The sequence below is a fragment of the Anolis carolinensis genome, chromosome 3, assembly GCF_035594765.1.
Source record: "Anolis carolinensis isolate JA03-04 chromosome 3, rAnoCar3.1.pri, whole genome shotgun sequence".
Classification (NCBI taxonomy): Eukaryota; Metazoa; Chordata; class Lepidosauria; order Squamata; family Dactyloidae; genus Anolis; species Anolis carolinensis.
This window is the reverse complement of record NC_085843.1, coordinates 48,083,792-48,100,184: the sequence shown is the minus strand read 5'-3', so window position 1 is coordinate 48,100,184 and position 16,393 is coordinate 48,083,792. Positions and strand designations below refer to the sequence as shown.

Here is a 16,393-nt window from a genome sequence, read left to right as displayed (position 1 = left end):
CAGCTTACTGAAATGTGTTATGTTGTGAAATGGGCAGATGCCAAATTTGTACATAAGTGGGGGAATACAACAATATGACAGATTCAAGAGCTCTTCAAGTTAGCATCTCGGTCCACAACAAAGAAAAACAAAGAGCAATTAGAACAGACCATGTTTTTATACCATGTGCAGACCAAGAACAGCTCGTGATAGTAAAGAAAGTTATGATTATATGCTCTGGTTATGATTTCATATGATAGAGTCATGGGTATCAAAGTCCAGTTGTTTGCATAGAATTTTGCATCTGGAGGTACTGCTCTAGTTTCTTCAAAGAGAAAATAAATACTCAATTTCGTTACTTTTTTTGCAGAGACTGAACATTTCTCTTCTGAGCCTATGGAAGGATGCATGCATGCATGTTTGTGTGTCCGCATCAGACTGCAAACATTTTAAAAGCAACACCTATTATCATGTATATAGAAGAAAACTCATGCCTCATTAAAACCAGACAAATGCTACAGTCATTAGGTAGCAATAGTATGAATACTATGAATATCTGTGTGGGGATTTACATTGTCCTTTGTAAAGAATTCCTCCTCCTAGGAAATAAAAATGCAATGGAGTGTAATCCAAATGAAATACTCATTAGCTTGAGAAGACTTCATGAGGAATTTTGAAAACAAATGGAAATCAACTGCAGTAGCCTTTAATAGAGGTAGCATTATTAGAATTAGTTGTAGAACAGAGAGCAGCTGAGAGGCATAAATACACAAAAGTACAAGGCAAACCCAACAATCATTATAGTCTTCACCACATTTTTCCTTCACAGAATAAGAAACCCTCCCCCACACCACACTGAAATCATGAGGCAATAAAAATTCTGTCTTTTTGATTAACTCAGTTCCCTACTGTTTTCAGCACACAAACTTTTCTTACAGCTGCTAAACATGACACATTCATGAAAAATTGTGTCATTCTAATGCTCCATACTAAAGGTAGATTCAACCAAGGACCCCCACTCACTTTCCCCTCCTTTCATGGATGACTGAAAAAACAACATAGGAACCCAACGATAGCTGTCTAAATGGGACCAGTGTGGAAAAGAAAGTGTTCCCATTATTCATTAAGAAAACCACATACCTACAACCTCTTCTATGTAACCCAGTTGAACATCCACTGCATAGTGAACCGCAATCATAATGTACTATATTCATCATGTTGGTACCCTCAGATTTTCATTGGAAACTCCACACAAGGTCTGTACCAGCTAGACATACAGCAGGATTATCTGTGAGTCTCGGACTTATCTAAAGACCTGCACATGTAGAAAGATGTATACAATCTTGGCTACATTTATGGAATCCCCCATTAGCCCACACAGATGAATCTAGACGCCATCTATTCTGCATTATATGGTCAGTATAGACTCATATAATGCAGTTTAGCTGCACTGAACTGCATTATATGATTCTACACTGACCATATAGAGCAGTTGTAAACTGATTATGTGGCAGTGTAGATAGGGCCTCAGTGTATGTTTTCACTCTACTCTTCCTGCTGTGGATGGTAGAAACACATTGAAAAATATTTTTGTAGATATCTGTAGAAAGGCCAAAATAAACGTAACTTCCCCTCCCCAATGACTACATTTAAATATTGGCTGAATCAACCCTTAGAAATAGAACATTTTGAAAGGCAAAATCTTTGTACTATATTTTCCCTTGTGTGGCAGTGTATAACTCTTGCAAGGTTTGCAAGTGAACAGAGCAAGCAACTCTCAGGTAATTAGCAGCTACCTGTATGCTACTTGTGTTATTCAGAAGTAGCAAATCCACTATCAAATTAAAAAAAAAAAGACCTGGAGACTAACATACCCTGCTGCTTGTCTGAATTATACAATATTTCTAAAGTCAATTCTGAAAGCTAGCAACTGAACTGTAAGCTTGACAGTGAAGCGAAGAATGAACTCCTTGGCTCATAACTCTGAGATAATGTATTAGTAAAAAAGCACACTATATCATCTTTAAATAAATATATCCTATTTCTGGAATCACAGTACAATCCTGGGAAATATACTGTCATAAATACAACAGCATGATATCAGCTCCACAAGAATTTACATCAGTTTTGGTCTTGTTTCTGGAAAACACCCTAACAGGAAAATCAAAATCAAATGTACATGTTAACTATTTTGCAGAATTTCCCTCCCACCACATCATCTAATACAGTACTAACACAATTACATGAACATGACATTACAGTATTCTTCTCCCAGCTGATTCTATGCTTGCGGTATCAGCTACTCTGTGTATACCTCAAAACTATATGAAATATCAAAGGTCACTAAATAAATAAACAAAAACAAAAGAAATGGGACAGTGCTAAATTTTACACTTGAGAAATATATCCTCACTTTCATTAAGAAACCATAGAAGAGGGTAAGAATAATTTATCTTATTTAAATTTCTTGTAAAAAAAGACATACACAGGTTCAAATCTAGAGAATATTGCTAAATGCATAAATACTGGTAGCGTTTGCTCAGTTAGAATGGGTTTGGTAAACTATAATACAACAATATAGGAAAAAACACTAAAGCAGGTAACATAATATTTTGGTTTCTTTGAAATAATTAAGGTGCAACATTGCTCTCTCTACAAGAATTCGTGGATATAAATGGAAGGGCGACATTGCTGGTATATCAAAATACATGCCACAGAAATTCATTTTTGGAAAAACACAAAATAATGAAAATTAAAAACAGAAACAAATAAACATTTAAACAGTACATTGTTGGATTGATTTTTTATGCTAACAGTTTATCTTTCTATCTGACGTTAGGGATACCCATTCTAACAATTTCAGCAATTATCTCTACTGAAATCAAGACATCATTTAGAGAACCAAGGAAAGGAAGGGAAGAGCTAGAATGCACAATCGATCTGGAGATTATCTTGAAGAAACCCCACTGAAAAAAATGGGATCTGTGCAAAAAACTGCAATAATGCACATTCCCATGGGGTTTGTGCAGAACAATTTCCAAGTGAATTGCGCTCCCGGCATAATATAACGCCTTGCAGGGTTTCTGCTACTCTCAGTGCCTAGTTGCTTAAAAATTAAGCATATCTACAGAAAAGTTTACAAGCATCAGAAAACACTCATAGTCAGTAAGTTGATCCAAATCCAGTCCCTCGTTTAAGGGATAGTGATTGAGATTTAGGAAAGAAGGATAATCAAGGTATTAGGTATTAATTAAAAACTAACTGTATGCATATTTTAAAAAGGTACCATTCATATAAAGATGCATTTTAGAAACAATATTGAAATTTTAAATGGCAGAAGGCTGGTGGTACTTAATTCAATAAAACGTTGTATGGGAGTACCACTGTTAAGATGAAGAAACTGAACTATAAGGTATTTGGATTTCAGCTACTTAAATGTCTGCACCACAGCTAATACATGGGCTTACGCATCCAAAACCACTACAATATGGCATGATGGCAGCATTTTCTTTTATAATAATTTAGAAAATTTTAACAAAATTGAATTATTAAAGTTGTATGGCATGCTCCTGAAGCATGTGGAAGATTTTTCTACCTGAATTTTCTAAAAGTATGCAACTTTCTCATTCATGTTGAAGTTGTGTTTTTTCTTTCTTCCACTTCTTCAACTTTTGCAACTTTCAGTAAGTCTCTGATTTTTACATGGGTTGAAATGACACTTTCCTTTCAATTACTGTCAATTATTAGTGTGGGTGACTTGTCTGAGGTTGTTTGACACAGACACTGAAAGACATGCATTGATTACAACAATTAAAGGCTAAGCCAAGCAGGTTTTAAGAGTCACTTTTCATATGGCTATTAAATCCAATTACAAAAAAACCAAAAACCAAAACAAACCCAAAATACACATCCTTTATCAATTCTGTCAAGTATAAATTATGAAAGCCTGATAAAATTGTGTAAACTCTCATCATATAGAGACCGAATCAATAAAAAAGGTCTCGCTGAACTGAACGCTATCACAAAATTCCACCAGAGACAAGACGACTTATAGAAAATTATTGCTGGGGTCTGGTCAATAGCATTTGGTTAAGTCTTTGTGCTATGATGCAAAACAAGTAGGGAAACATCTTGTGCTGTGGAAGAAGTACCCTGTGTTAAATGTGTACTTTAATGTCAAATTCTAATGATAATAATAATAAATTCATCTTTTGCTGATGGAACAACATTGCCCCGATCCAGCCAGGGGCTCTAAGTGTATGGAAGCAGGTTTCCATTTGTGTTTCCTTAGCTGTAGGAGGAACTGTGTATACAAACAGGTGCTGCTGTGTACACAGTTGCCCTCCCGGATGCAAAAAATGGGGATTTAAGTGAAAATCCCACCAATCGGTTCTTTGAGATCAAGCGTCAGATTAGTGGGATTGTGACTTGGAAAAGACAAGGAGCAACAACACTCTCAGTTGCTCCATGTGTGCTGTGTCAGATGACTGGCAACTGAGATCACTGTGTGGTTAAGAAGCAGAAGGAAAAGGCTATTTAAAAAAATAGCTGGAATCTGCCCTGGCATGAGATGTGTGCATGGGAGTAAGATACAACGTAGAATCAAGACAAAGAACATTTACTGGAAAATGGTCTCTTTGACAGCCTATTTTCTGTAATATCATTTCACCTTCATCTTTTACTAATGTGACACTCAGCACTTTATCCTCCCAAACTAGCACTGGCACTTCATACAACCAATGAAGCCCATTTAGACTGTGCATAGTATTTATGACAATTCCAGTGTCTGTCAAATGCAAAATATTTACATCAGTGTGCATGTCAATTGAAAAGGTTGCTTTTCCCCCAAGGAGTGAAGTAATACTAAGGTCACTTCTGAACAACATATTAATAGTATCCCCCTTCCCAACCCCTTTCACTGCTTTAGTTTCCATGTAGTTACTTTAGACCTTTATCCAAAAATAAATGAACCCTCCAAGATTTGAAAGACAAATCAGCAATCTGTAGTATTGTCCTTATCAATATGCCAAACCTTTCTTTCAAATGAAAATCATACTCATTATTTATGCTTAAGTTTTTAAAAAACCAAGCAAAATAAAGCCTGTCTATATCTTTTGCCAATAAACTCTACCCCCATGGTGGCAAATACAAAAAAGTGCAGAACTCCTGGGCCATACGACGGTACGTACATCGCTAACAATAGTACACCTGCCCATGCTTTCTTGGATTCTCCGAACAGGTCCTTAAAATTCACTCTAAAATATAAATGCAAGCATAACGTATTATATAAACCATCTCAGAACTTAAATCTTCATGTACAAAAAGGGCTAAGAATATCTAGTAACTAGTGCAGTGCATCAGTTTCTCATCCGTCCCACCTCCTCTTTTATATTTTTCTTTAGAGTAGCTAGTTATTATATGAAACTACTTTCCAAACTCTGATTGATAAAACCAATGCTATGTGAGCTACAGTAAAGTCTGCCACCTCCATGTAACTATATGTTTACCACTTTTAAAAACCTTCAATAGAAAACCAAGCTCCATATTTTCATTTCTGTCCCTTAACAGAGCAATAACATCACCCTTAGAGTAGATTTTGGGCCCCAGATTGGAGGGGAACATCCCAAGGTATCAGTAAATCTGTGCCACTGAACACAAATCACTCATTTCCAGTCTACCGATTCCTCTGTTACATGGACTGACTAGCATCCATTGGTAAAGACAAGGCTAGGATATTAGGAAAAGCACAATGTTTTACAATAGGGTAGAGCTTCATTGGTCAGCGCAGGAAATAAGCACTGGAGCCTGAGACATTTCTTTTGGCTGTCCATCACATGGGAGAGGTGTCGTCCTCTGATTCCTGCGAAGGAAGAACAAATGAAATGTTTTAAAACCCTTGCCAGTGGTTTTTAAATATAACTTTTTATAAGTATAAGTATAAAAAGAGTCCTGCTTTACAAGTACATGTAAGCATGTGTATTCAGGGGAAACCTTATCCTATTTCATGTCCCAGCTTTTGTTGGGGCCCCCAATCTGCTTTTTGTAAGCCTCCTGAAATTGGGAGGGTTGTTTTCAGTTCTTTCATTTCGGGGCCTGAAAATCAGACCATTATTGGGAGGGGGGGGGGGCTTCACACCCTCTGGCTCCCCTTCTTGATGTGTGTTCTTCATACCTGGCACCTGTTGTTTCTACTCTAGAGTAAGAGGCACTCAGCTGTAGGCACTGGCAGGCGCATGCGCTTTTCGGGCCTGCCTGCACGCTCCACCACACACACCCCAACACACTCTCTGAGAGTGTGTGTGGCAGAGCATGCATGCAGGCCTGCAAAAAGAAAGGAGACAAGTTCAGATGCACATGAAAGCAAACTTTCATGTTAAGCAGATTTTCGTGTGGGAGGGGTCCCCTTTTTTGTGCTTCTGAAGAAATGGAAGACACGAAAGAAACGGTAAGAACGAATTTTGCGCATATGTCTAGTACATAGCTCTAATTAGCTTAGTTATCATTTATCATAGATTTTACTTCACATGTAAGTTGTTTATGTCCCATTTATAATTACTGAAATAAAGAGAGAATGTATAAGCAATGTCTCACTCCTCCTTTTTTCTTAAACACCCTTTGAAGATTATCAGGCTAGTCCTTGGGATAAAGCCATTCTTAGATATTGAGAATTTTGTCTTTTCTTTACATCATGTTTTGTCAGGTGTCTCTCATTGTTTTTACTTTTATTTTGAAGAAAGCCAGAAACAGGTTCAGATGCAGCATATTGTAAAGCAGTTGATACAATCAGGGGACCATCTTTTCTACACTCTTTCATTCCATTGTCTCCTAAAATATTCAGTAAGTAGCAACCGAACTGCTCAAGACTGCTGCTATTTTCCTAAAACCAGGGAGTGGAAAAGCCAGGGCTTCTGATGAATGTAAATTAATGCAAGTTCCATCCATTGTGGTTAAAAAAGATGAAGGCTCACCCTCTTATGTTTCCTAGAAAGATGCATTTTTAATTTCCCTTTACTTTGTAATAATATCCCTTCCCCTTTCAAGTTATCAGCTCTAGTGACTCACATTCTGTCTTTGGAGGTAGAAGAGAAGGCTCACTAAGCTTCTATTTTAAAGGTTGGTGATAAGATCACCATTGTTTAACATGAATGTTTGGGCTGGGTAAAATGTCTGGAGTGTCATGTATTCGCTAGGTTGCAACTTCATGCATTTTGGGAAGCAATAAGCTTGTTTCCTATCAAGAGACAGGCTCCGTGTGATTAAAAATGGAAATACTCCTACATTCCTTGAAAAGAAAAGACACAGAATGTTCTGAAGACTAGGGTATGCCTTTATCAGACCAACTGCAAATTCTCTTGAGAAACTACTGAGATAACTTTTTCAGGATTTGCTGGGGGCGGGGGGAAGGTGGACACTGGTGTACAAAGATCTCCTTCCTTCTCTGAACACTTCAGAGAAGCCCTGCAGATCCACCCATATTTCCACAATAGCTCCAGTCATGTTTCTAATTGGCTCATCCACTGCTTTCTTTGTATGTTTACCTTTTACAAGCGTATGGTTATACTGCAATTAGAAAACATCTAGCACAGCTGAAAAATTGAGAGAATCCCCCACAAATGAATGCCAGCCAGAATAGAAGACTTGATTCAAAACGAATTGCTTTGACATTATCATTAGGGTTTGAAACACAATTTTGGAGTCCCAGTACAAATTTACAATACACGTTCTTTTCCACACATAAAATAAAATTCCATGTTGTACATTCATCTCATTATTTCTACCTACAGTTATAGACACAGCAGTATCGTGTATGTTCATGTATTAATGACAGTGAATCCTACCAAGGAGTTACTTATTTAGGAAGCACCCTCCCATCCCCTAAACAGGACAACTTGCTCAGCATGCCGAACAGGTACTGAGGCAAGGGCTTTATAGCTGGGTTGACTAGAGATTAGTATATGTCAATTTGCTGAATATTCAGGCAGGGTGGAAATGAAGGCTAGATTGCTGCTTTGAAGTGTAATGCTTAGCTTTGGTGAATTAACACAGGAAACCGAATGCTGTGGGCAGAAGAAATGCATCAGCAAACTTTGCACTACAGCTCAGCCACCCTGTCTTTTCTCTGTTATCAATTTTAAAGGTCAAAGGAGATGCAGACAGATGTAGGGGTGGAGAATCAGTCTAGTTGCATCTGAATTGGCATGAAGAAAAGACAAAACACTAAAATGTAAACTATGCTGAACTATTTATGAACTATTTACCTGCATCTATTGGCTTGTGATCATATGGAGTATAGAGCTGATGGGAAATACTACTAAAGTACAACACAAAGCATTTTGAATGATTGAAGAATGACACGACGGCACTCTTTATATACCTCAAGGGCTGTCACAGAGGAGAGAGGGCAGATTTGTTCTCTGCTGCCCCAGACCTAATGCTTTTTATGTCACAGAAGAGAAGTTCTCAATTAAAAATTAGAAAGACGCTCTTGATAGTAAGAGTAATGCGTCAATGGAAACTCAATTGTCTAAGGAAGTAGTGGGGTCTCTTTGCCTGTACATCTTCATAAAGAGACTGGTCAGCTAATTAGTAGGGATGTTTTTGCTGGAAATCCAGCACTGAGCAGGAGGTAAGACTTTTTTTTTATTATTATTATTATTTTTTTAATATATATTTATTGAAGATTAGTTTAATACATCGAAAGAGTGAGAACATTTTTTGATATAGAAAGTGCAGAAATTAAGATTAGGATAGTAGAGAAGAAAGTTAAAGACTGTTAATACAAAAAAAAAAAAAAAAAGAAGAAAACCCATCAAAAAATACCCCCCTCCACAAAAGAGAGAAAAAAAAAAAAAAGAGGACTTCCATCTTTGCCTTTGCGTTTCCCATTCTCCAATCCTTAAAAAGAGGGTGATCTATATATACAAAGCCATTATAGATCAGCCTCAGTCACCTTCGTAATTAAGGCAATCATTCAAAAATAAAAGGGATGATAGCCTTTCTGTTGGCTGTGTCACAGATTCTTTGCTTTCAATAGACTGTTACTTGAAAGTTGGATGCCCAGAAGAAGTTAATCTTCTGCTCGTTCAGATTGAATCTTCATTTGCTTTTCCTTTCATATTCTTCTACTTTACTCCAGTCTGTATATTTTATCGGGGTCCCTGTATTTCTCTTTAATAAAAAAGTTAATTTGTCCATATCTTTTATTTCTCTCACTTTCTGTAGCCATTCCTCTGTGTTCGGCAGTTCATTTTGTTTCCATCTTCTTGCAAGACAAATTCTGGCGGCTGTCGTAAGATATGTAAATATTTTATCGTCATTAGGCTCTAAATGGATATATTGGTCTGTTATCCCCAGAAGATAGTACTCCGCTTTTCTGGGGAAATTGATTTTAAGAATTTCCTGGCAAATATTATGGACCTTCTCCCAATAAATTTTCGTCTTTTTGCATGTCCACCACATATGGAAGAAACTTCCCTCTTGGTCCTCACATTTCCAACAATTTTTGGAGGTATTCTTATACATTTGATTTAATTTCTTTGGTGTGATATACCAACGGTGGAACATCTTTAGCCAATTTTCTTTTAAGTCCATTGCATAAGTGTATTTTAGTTTTTTGGTCCAGATAGTTTCCCATTCTGCCAGCATTATCGGTCTTCTTAAATTTTCTGCCCATCTGATCATACACTTTTTTATTGTTTCCTCCTCTGTTGACCACTCCAGTAATTTATTGTAAATTTTTGTGATTATCTTATTTTCTGATTCTAAAATTTTGTCCCAAAATTGATCACTTTGATAAAACCCAACCTCTTTATCTTTATTATATTCCTCCTTAATTTGCATGTAATGCAGCCATGAGATATGCGCAAACTTCTGTTTTATCTCTTCATATGGTTTCAGAGTTTCCGAGCCTTTTACCAACAAAGTCTTATATGTAGGCCAGTTAGACCAACCTAGGAGTCTTCTTTGTTTGGCTTCCATAGTGGATAGCCATAGTGGTGTCTTTAGATAGAATTTTTTTTTATACTTTTGCCAAATTTGTAATAGGGAGGAGCGAATAAAATGGTTTCCAAAATTTTTCTCTTTTTTCTCTCTTTCGTACCAAGTGTACGAATGCCACCCCACTCTCAGATCATGACCCTCCAATGTAAGTATTTTTTCTTTGTTAAGATTCATCCATGGTCTGATCCAATCGAGGGCACAGGCATCATGGTACAGTTTTAAATCCGGAAACCCAAATCCAGCAGGAGGTAAGACTTGACGGTCCATTAGACCACTTCCAACTCTGATTCTATGACGAGTGTGCTTTTGTCCTAGGGGCCTATCTTTAAACAGATAGAAATAGTTGGAGGTTTTTTTTGCATAAGTCTTGAGTACAGGGTAACCCACTGGAAGGAATTAGAAGCATATGTTAGGAAGTAGGATACTATTCCCAAGGACTGATCTCCATCCCTAATTGTTAACATGCATCTTTACTTTGGCCCTGACTTTTCCAATGCACCTGTTTGTAACTTTTATCTCTACTTTGGACTATAATGCCTGGCTTTTACTATGAGACATATGGTGCTCCCCCTCCACTCAGCAACATTAACCACAAGTGTTTTTAATTTATGCATCTTCCTCGGGTCTATTTGGACTGATAGCTAACTTCTTCAGAAACTCAGCTGTCTGGTGTCTGTCTCATGTCAATCTCCTTTAGATGAATCAATATCCAGTTTAAGCAATCCTTGCATTCTCTGTGCTGTTTCAAATCTTGAAATGGAAACATTAACATTTTGTTGGCATAAATGAGTTAGAGCATGCTTGAGATTTTAACTTCAGACAGAATTGTAAAGAGCTAAAAAGGAACTGGTGACGCTTATAATACAAATTACTAGGATAGGATTTTTACTACCAATAACATCCCACAAATGCATAAAATAAATTACTAAGGCACAGTATTTGAAAAAGCCTTTCTTTAAATATAAATACAGTAGTGCTTGCTTATCCAACATTCTGGATTATCCAATGCAGTCTGCCTCCCATCTGTATTCACAGCTGTTTCTGTAGGCAGCAAGGACTGAACGTTTTATGGATTTAACTTCCGACAATGTTGTTACTGTAAGTTAACTTTATGCAATTCTATCTTGATTAGTAGTCAATTTTTTAGTAGTCAATGTTTTCGATACATTGCAATGTTTTGGTGCTAATTAGTAAATACAGTAATTACTATATAATGTTACTGTGTATTGAACTGTTTTTTTGTCGATTTGTTGTAAAACATGATGTTTAGATGCTTAATTTGTAAAATCATAACATAATTTGACATTTAATAGGCTTTTCCTTAATCCCTCCTTATTATCCAACATTTTTGCTTATCCAACATTCTGCCGGCCCGTTTATGTTGGATAAGTGAGACTCTACTGTACAAGCTTCTACTTTAACATAGACATTAGCTTTATGCTGAGGCGGAATTCTGAATGCGAACCAGAATTTTGTGTTCTGTACTTACATATCAAAAATATCTTTTCCCACCTTCCTTGAAAACAGGGTCTGCTGTATATTTGGACTTCCTGAAGAGCCTTCCTAAAACGGTGTTTTTCAAGCTCATCCCACAATTTCAATGTCAATACAGTACAACAGGATTATCCATGGTTTCATTTACGGGTCCAAAAAATATCCCCCAGCCCAGAAGTGTTTGTGGTCTCTCCAGGTCCTTTAGTGAGAGTCTATTATATGCGCTTGCAGTCCAAGTATAGTCAAAATATAGAGTGCAGTATTTTCCACAGTTTCAGAAGGATATTTATTACTGATACTTAATAGCTTGGCTAGCAAACACAGGACCCTGCTACCAAGAATTAAACAAAATGTGCATTTTCTGTCTCCTCACACTCTCATTTTGCCAAATCAGATGTATACATGAAATTCACACAAAGAAATACACTGAAAATATACACACCAAATTTTACCATGATAGTTCAGTTGTATAGAACTCCCTGCCCAGGGAAGCTCGAACAGCCTCCTCCCTATTGTCCTTCTGAGGGCAGGCTAAAATCTTTTTATTCAAGTAAGCTTTTCAAGAAGAAGGTTTTTAAGCTCAAATCAGGGGGTGCTTTGGTTTTAGGTTTGAATATGTTTTTATGGATTTTTTTAAGACAATTGATATTTAATTTTGTTTTAATGTTTGTATATTTTGAAAGCAATTACTGCAGTACAATATGTTTACCATCACCTTCTTTGTTGGTGATGTAATCTGTGTGATTAGCTGTGAAAGAGTCTTGTACTGGATGCATTCCAGAGTCAGCTGTACCTGCAGAAGCTAAGTGTATTCAGCCAGAATGCTCCAGATAATTCAAGTAAGGACTGTTTGACCTGGCTGCTTAATTTCAATGGCAAATACAGATGTCACAAGAAAGATCACTTTTTAGACAAAGGAGGAAAAAAAGCATGTATTCACTAACCTGTGCACATTTTCCATTGCTGCCACTTCTGCCAGAGCAGCTAGGCTAAAGAATGCAGATACAGATGGCATGCCTGATGTAATACTATGACCTTCTTCCAATTGGGTGTTTTGCAAGGATTCTTCACTGAAGTCAATGTCTGTTGTTGCTTTCTGAAGGCTACTTTGCAGCTGCTCCTCTGGTTTCTCTTCTAGAATGGAAGCCAAACAAACAAACAAACAACTTATCAATTGTATCAGCTTGTTGAACTTCTAAAGCTGCAACAATTCCTCCAAGCCTCTTAACTAAGAGTTGGTGTTGCAGTACTCTGCCTTCAAGGAATCAGACTGGTTGGTTTCTTTAAAACTAAGTCAGATTCCTTAAAAGCAACCAGGTACCTCAAATTGAGGTTCAACAAATGTGTTACCTGCAATATAACGTTTGCCTATTAGTCTTACCCTAAGTACAAAAAAACCTGCATTTATAGTTGTTTACTTAATTGAAGTATGCAGTGGAGCACAGAATAAGACTTTTTCAGGGGTCAACTTGAATTCTAATCCAAAAGAACCAATATAAGAAGCTAAACACGTCTTATATTGAGGGGGGAAGATTTTGTCTGTATACAAGTGGTTTTCCTGACTAACAATCACCTTTATGGTGATGCTACGTTTTTACAATAATAATAATAATAATAATAATAATAATAATAATAATAATAATAATAATAACTATAGTACTTTATTTTTGTATCCCGCCTCCATCTCCCCGAAGGGACTCGGGGCAGCTCACATGGGGACAAACCCAAACAACAACAGATTAAAGTACAGATCAGTGCATTAAAACATAATAATTACATAAAAACATAATCAACATCAACAACAATTAAAAACTTGGACAACAACAACAACAACAACAACAACAACAACAACAACAACAGTAACTGGACTTTCCGAGGTAAAATAAGTAAACTCTAGGTGGGGCTCCTGAGATATAAGGCTGATCGGAACAGGGGGAGAGAGGCAATCTCAATATACACTGAACCCAAAGGTAAGGGAATGGTGATAAAGTGCAGTATCTAATACAGTTGTAAATGGTTTGAATGTCTGATGGGACCACTTACTCAAATGCACATCAGAACATCCATGTTTTTAAAGCTTTGCGGAAGGAGGACAGGGTAGGTGCCAGTCTGATCTCCCTGGGGAGGGCGTCCAGAGTCGGGGAGCCACCACCGAGAAGGCCCTCTCCCTCTTTCCCACCAACCGTGCTTGGGACGGGAGCGGAAGTGAGAGGAGGGTCTCCCCAGCCGATCTTAGGACCCACGTGGGTTCATAGGGGAGGAGGCGATTGCGGAGATAAACAGGTCCTGTACAAGTGTACTTAAAATAAAACATTCTGCATAATCCTTTTCACTTGATTTAATAGAATACATTATTCCCTGCAGATTCCATGCTTGGATTTTCTCCCCAAAACTGAACAATACTTGTTGAAATAAACACATTAATAAAACAAAAACGTGGCATTAATTTTTTTCTTATTACACTATATATAATTCTGACTTTCGATATCCTCTCTAATTTCATAGTGTGAAAAGTAAAACTATCTTATTGTTCCTTGCTCTTTAAAAACTTTAGAAAAGAAGACTTTCACATTTATTGCAAGTAAGGTTGAATGAACTATCTCTCAGTAGGAAATAATATGCACCTTCCTTGGTGGAATAATGGACACCAGTTAAATTGGAAGGGGATTGATCTTTGCCTTCCAATGTAGTGCTGGCAAATTTCAAAATACCTCTTCTGGGTAGTTAGGAAATCTTTCAAGAGCTAGTTTTCTGTCAGTTCTAAGGCCTGAAGGGAGGAAGGGATGCCATAATACTGGTGATTTTTTCTTTTAGATAAGGTAAATTCTTGCCATGTTTATTTCAAGAGAACTCTTTAAAAGAGCTGAGGCTTTTGGGTAAACCAGATGTCCTAAAATGTAATTCTAGGGAAGCTTCCTGTCTTTAAAGTTTTGTTGCCAAATTGCTAAATTTTAATAATAATAGTAATTTTTTCATGTCAGGAGCGACTTGAGAAACTGCAAGTCGCTTCTGGTATGAGAAAATTGGCTGTCTGCAAGGGCGTTGCCCAGGGAATGCCCAGATATTTTACCATCCCGTGGGAGGCTTCTCTCATGTCCCCGCATGGGAAGCTGGAGCTGACAGACAGGAGCTCACCCTGCTCCCCGGATTCAAACTGCTGACCTTTTGGTCAGCAGTCCTGCCAGCACAAGGTACCGGGGGCTCAATAATAATAATAATAATAATAATAATAATAATAATAATAATAATAATAATAATAATAATAATAATAAACAGACCAAAAACACAGGTGAGACAACTTCGAAATGGAAGGACCGAATTTCTGAGCTAAACGGACATCTGAAAATTGCTCTTTCCTAATTTGTACAGGATTGTGTGATTTTTCTTTATCCTCACTGAAAGTCATCAAAAATGCAGAGTTAACAGTTTGGGACTTATTCTGTGCAAAGATTGCACATTTTTGATGCAGAAAGCCGCATATTCTGCACAAAAATACAGTTTCTTCACCAAAACCTGCATTTACTGTTTAGAACCATTTTTTTCTGCACATTTGCACACATTTTTCATATACTATAGGTGAAATTTAAAAATACTTCTGCATCCAGGATTCATGCCATCGTGTCCCCCCAACATTCAAGAAAGCCTTTTTTCAAATATTATTTTCATCCCAACTCTCTGTTTAAAGTTTTATCTGTTTGAACTGTCATTTGAACTTCATTCATGGCTTCATAATGCAAAACTCTGCTGTAAACACAATATTGCAAAATTTTGCTGGCACACTGATTGGGCTGGATAATCTGAGATCTTTGAATACAGAGTGGAATATACATTTTTATAGTAAGTGAACAATTATGTAGTAAATGTTGGGATCACCAAGAGAAATCCAGTCATTTCCTTACCCAAAACCTCTCCTACTGGTGAGACCCGACCATCTGCAGTCCGGACTAGATGTGTGATCTTGGTTTTCCTTGCTTTTCTCTTTTGGCTGCCAACCAAAGGTTCTTGTGTTGCTGGGGACCCTGAGGCATTTAGAAAAGACATATAACTGTTACTCTTCTGTGGCTCCTTTTTATGCCTCAATTGGAATGAAACATTTGAGCTACTACGGTAGCCAAAGATAGCTATGTTTTCTCCAGCATGCACAATCATTGGCATACAACTAGGACATGGATACAGTACTCCACTTGTTGATTCTAACTGTAATCCGACATTGGAGGGCTACATGTTCCCTTTCCCATTCTAGGAATATATGAGATAATGGCAGAAACATTCTTAGGGATATTCTAAGTAAAAGTAAAGTAAAAGCCTGAAAAGATAGTTGTAAAAATCTCTATATGATGAACCCTTATTATCTTTGGTGATGCTTCTTATACCTGATATTGATGTAAGAGGTCAGAAATTTGTCTAAACTAGGCTTCACATAGAATTCCTGAAGCTAATTAAAAACACAAACATATATTTTATATTGCTGACTGACCTTGACTTTGGTGGCCTATTCTCTGGAAGGAATTAGATAAACGCATACAGATATGTCAGGACCCTGATTTCAGGGCCTGTACTCTGGGGAGGAGGAAATTATGTCAAGACCCTGATTTCAGGGCCTGTACTCTGGCGCCAGAAATCAAGGACGCTGACATCACAGGCTGATAAGGCACCTGCGGTTCCCGGCCCTGAAGGAAAACGGCTGGTGTGTTGAGCGGGAAGAATTGCACGGGGTTTTCTCTGGGCGGGAATTGTTACTTTGAATGTGGGGGGAGTGTATATAAGGGAGTCTTGATGAGCCGACCAGCAATCTCGGTTTTATGCATGTCAACGTATCCTACAGTAAAGTTTTCAGTGATAACAGAGCGAGTCTCTTGTGTTCATTTGGAAGCGGCTGGAGTGAGCTGACACAGATAATGAGGTTATATATTCTTGCTGC

General features: G+C 37.4%; 1 protein-coding gene across 8 annotated transcripts in view; it reads right to left on the bottom strand.

Annotated features, from left to right (window-relative positions):
* Positions 1-669: 669 nt before the first annotated feature.
* bbx (BBX high mobility group box domain containing) overlaps positions 670-16,393 on the bottom strand; it is a 167,458-nt gene continuing 151,734 nt past the window's right edge. For all 8 annotated transcript variants that reach the window (XM_062974853.1, XM_062974850.1, XM_062974851.1 and 5 more), the window contains 3 exons: positions 15,372-15,491; positions 12,417-12,606; positions 670-5,839 (listed from right to left, as the gene is read on the bottom strand). In XM_062974853.1, coding sequence (XP_062830923.1) covers positions 5,752-5,839; positions 12,417-12,606; positions 15,372-15,491 — 398 coding nt within the window. In that variant the 3' untranslated portion in view covers positions 670-5,751. The remainder of the gene's footprint in view (positions 5,840-12,416; positions 12,607-15,371; positions 15,492-16,393) is intronic.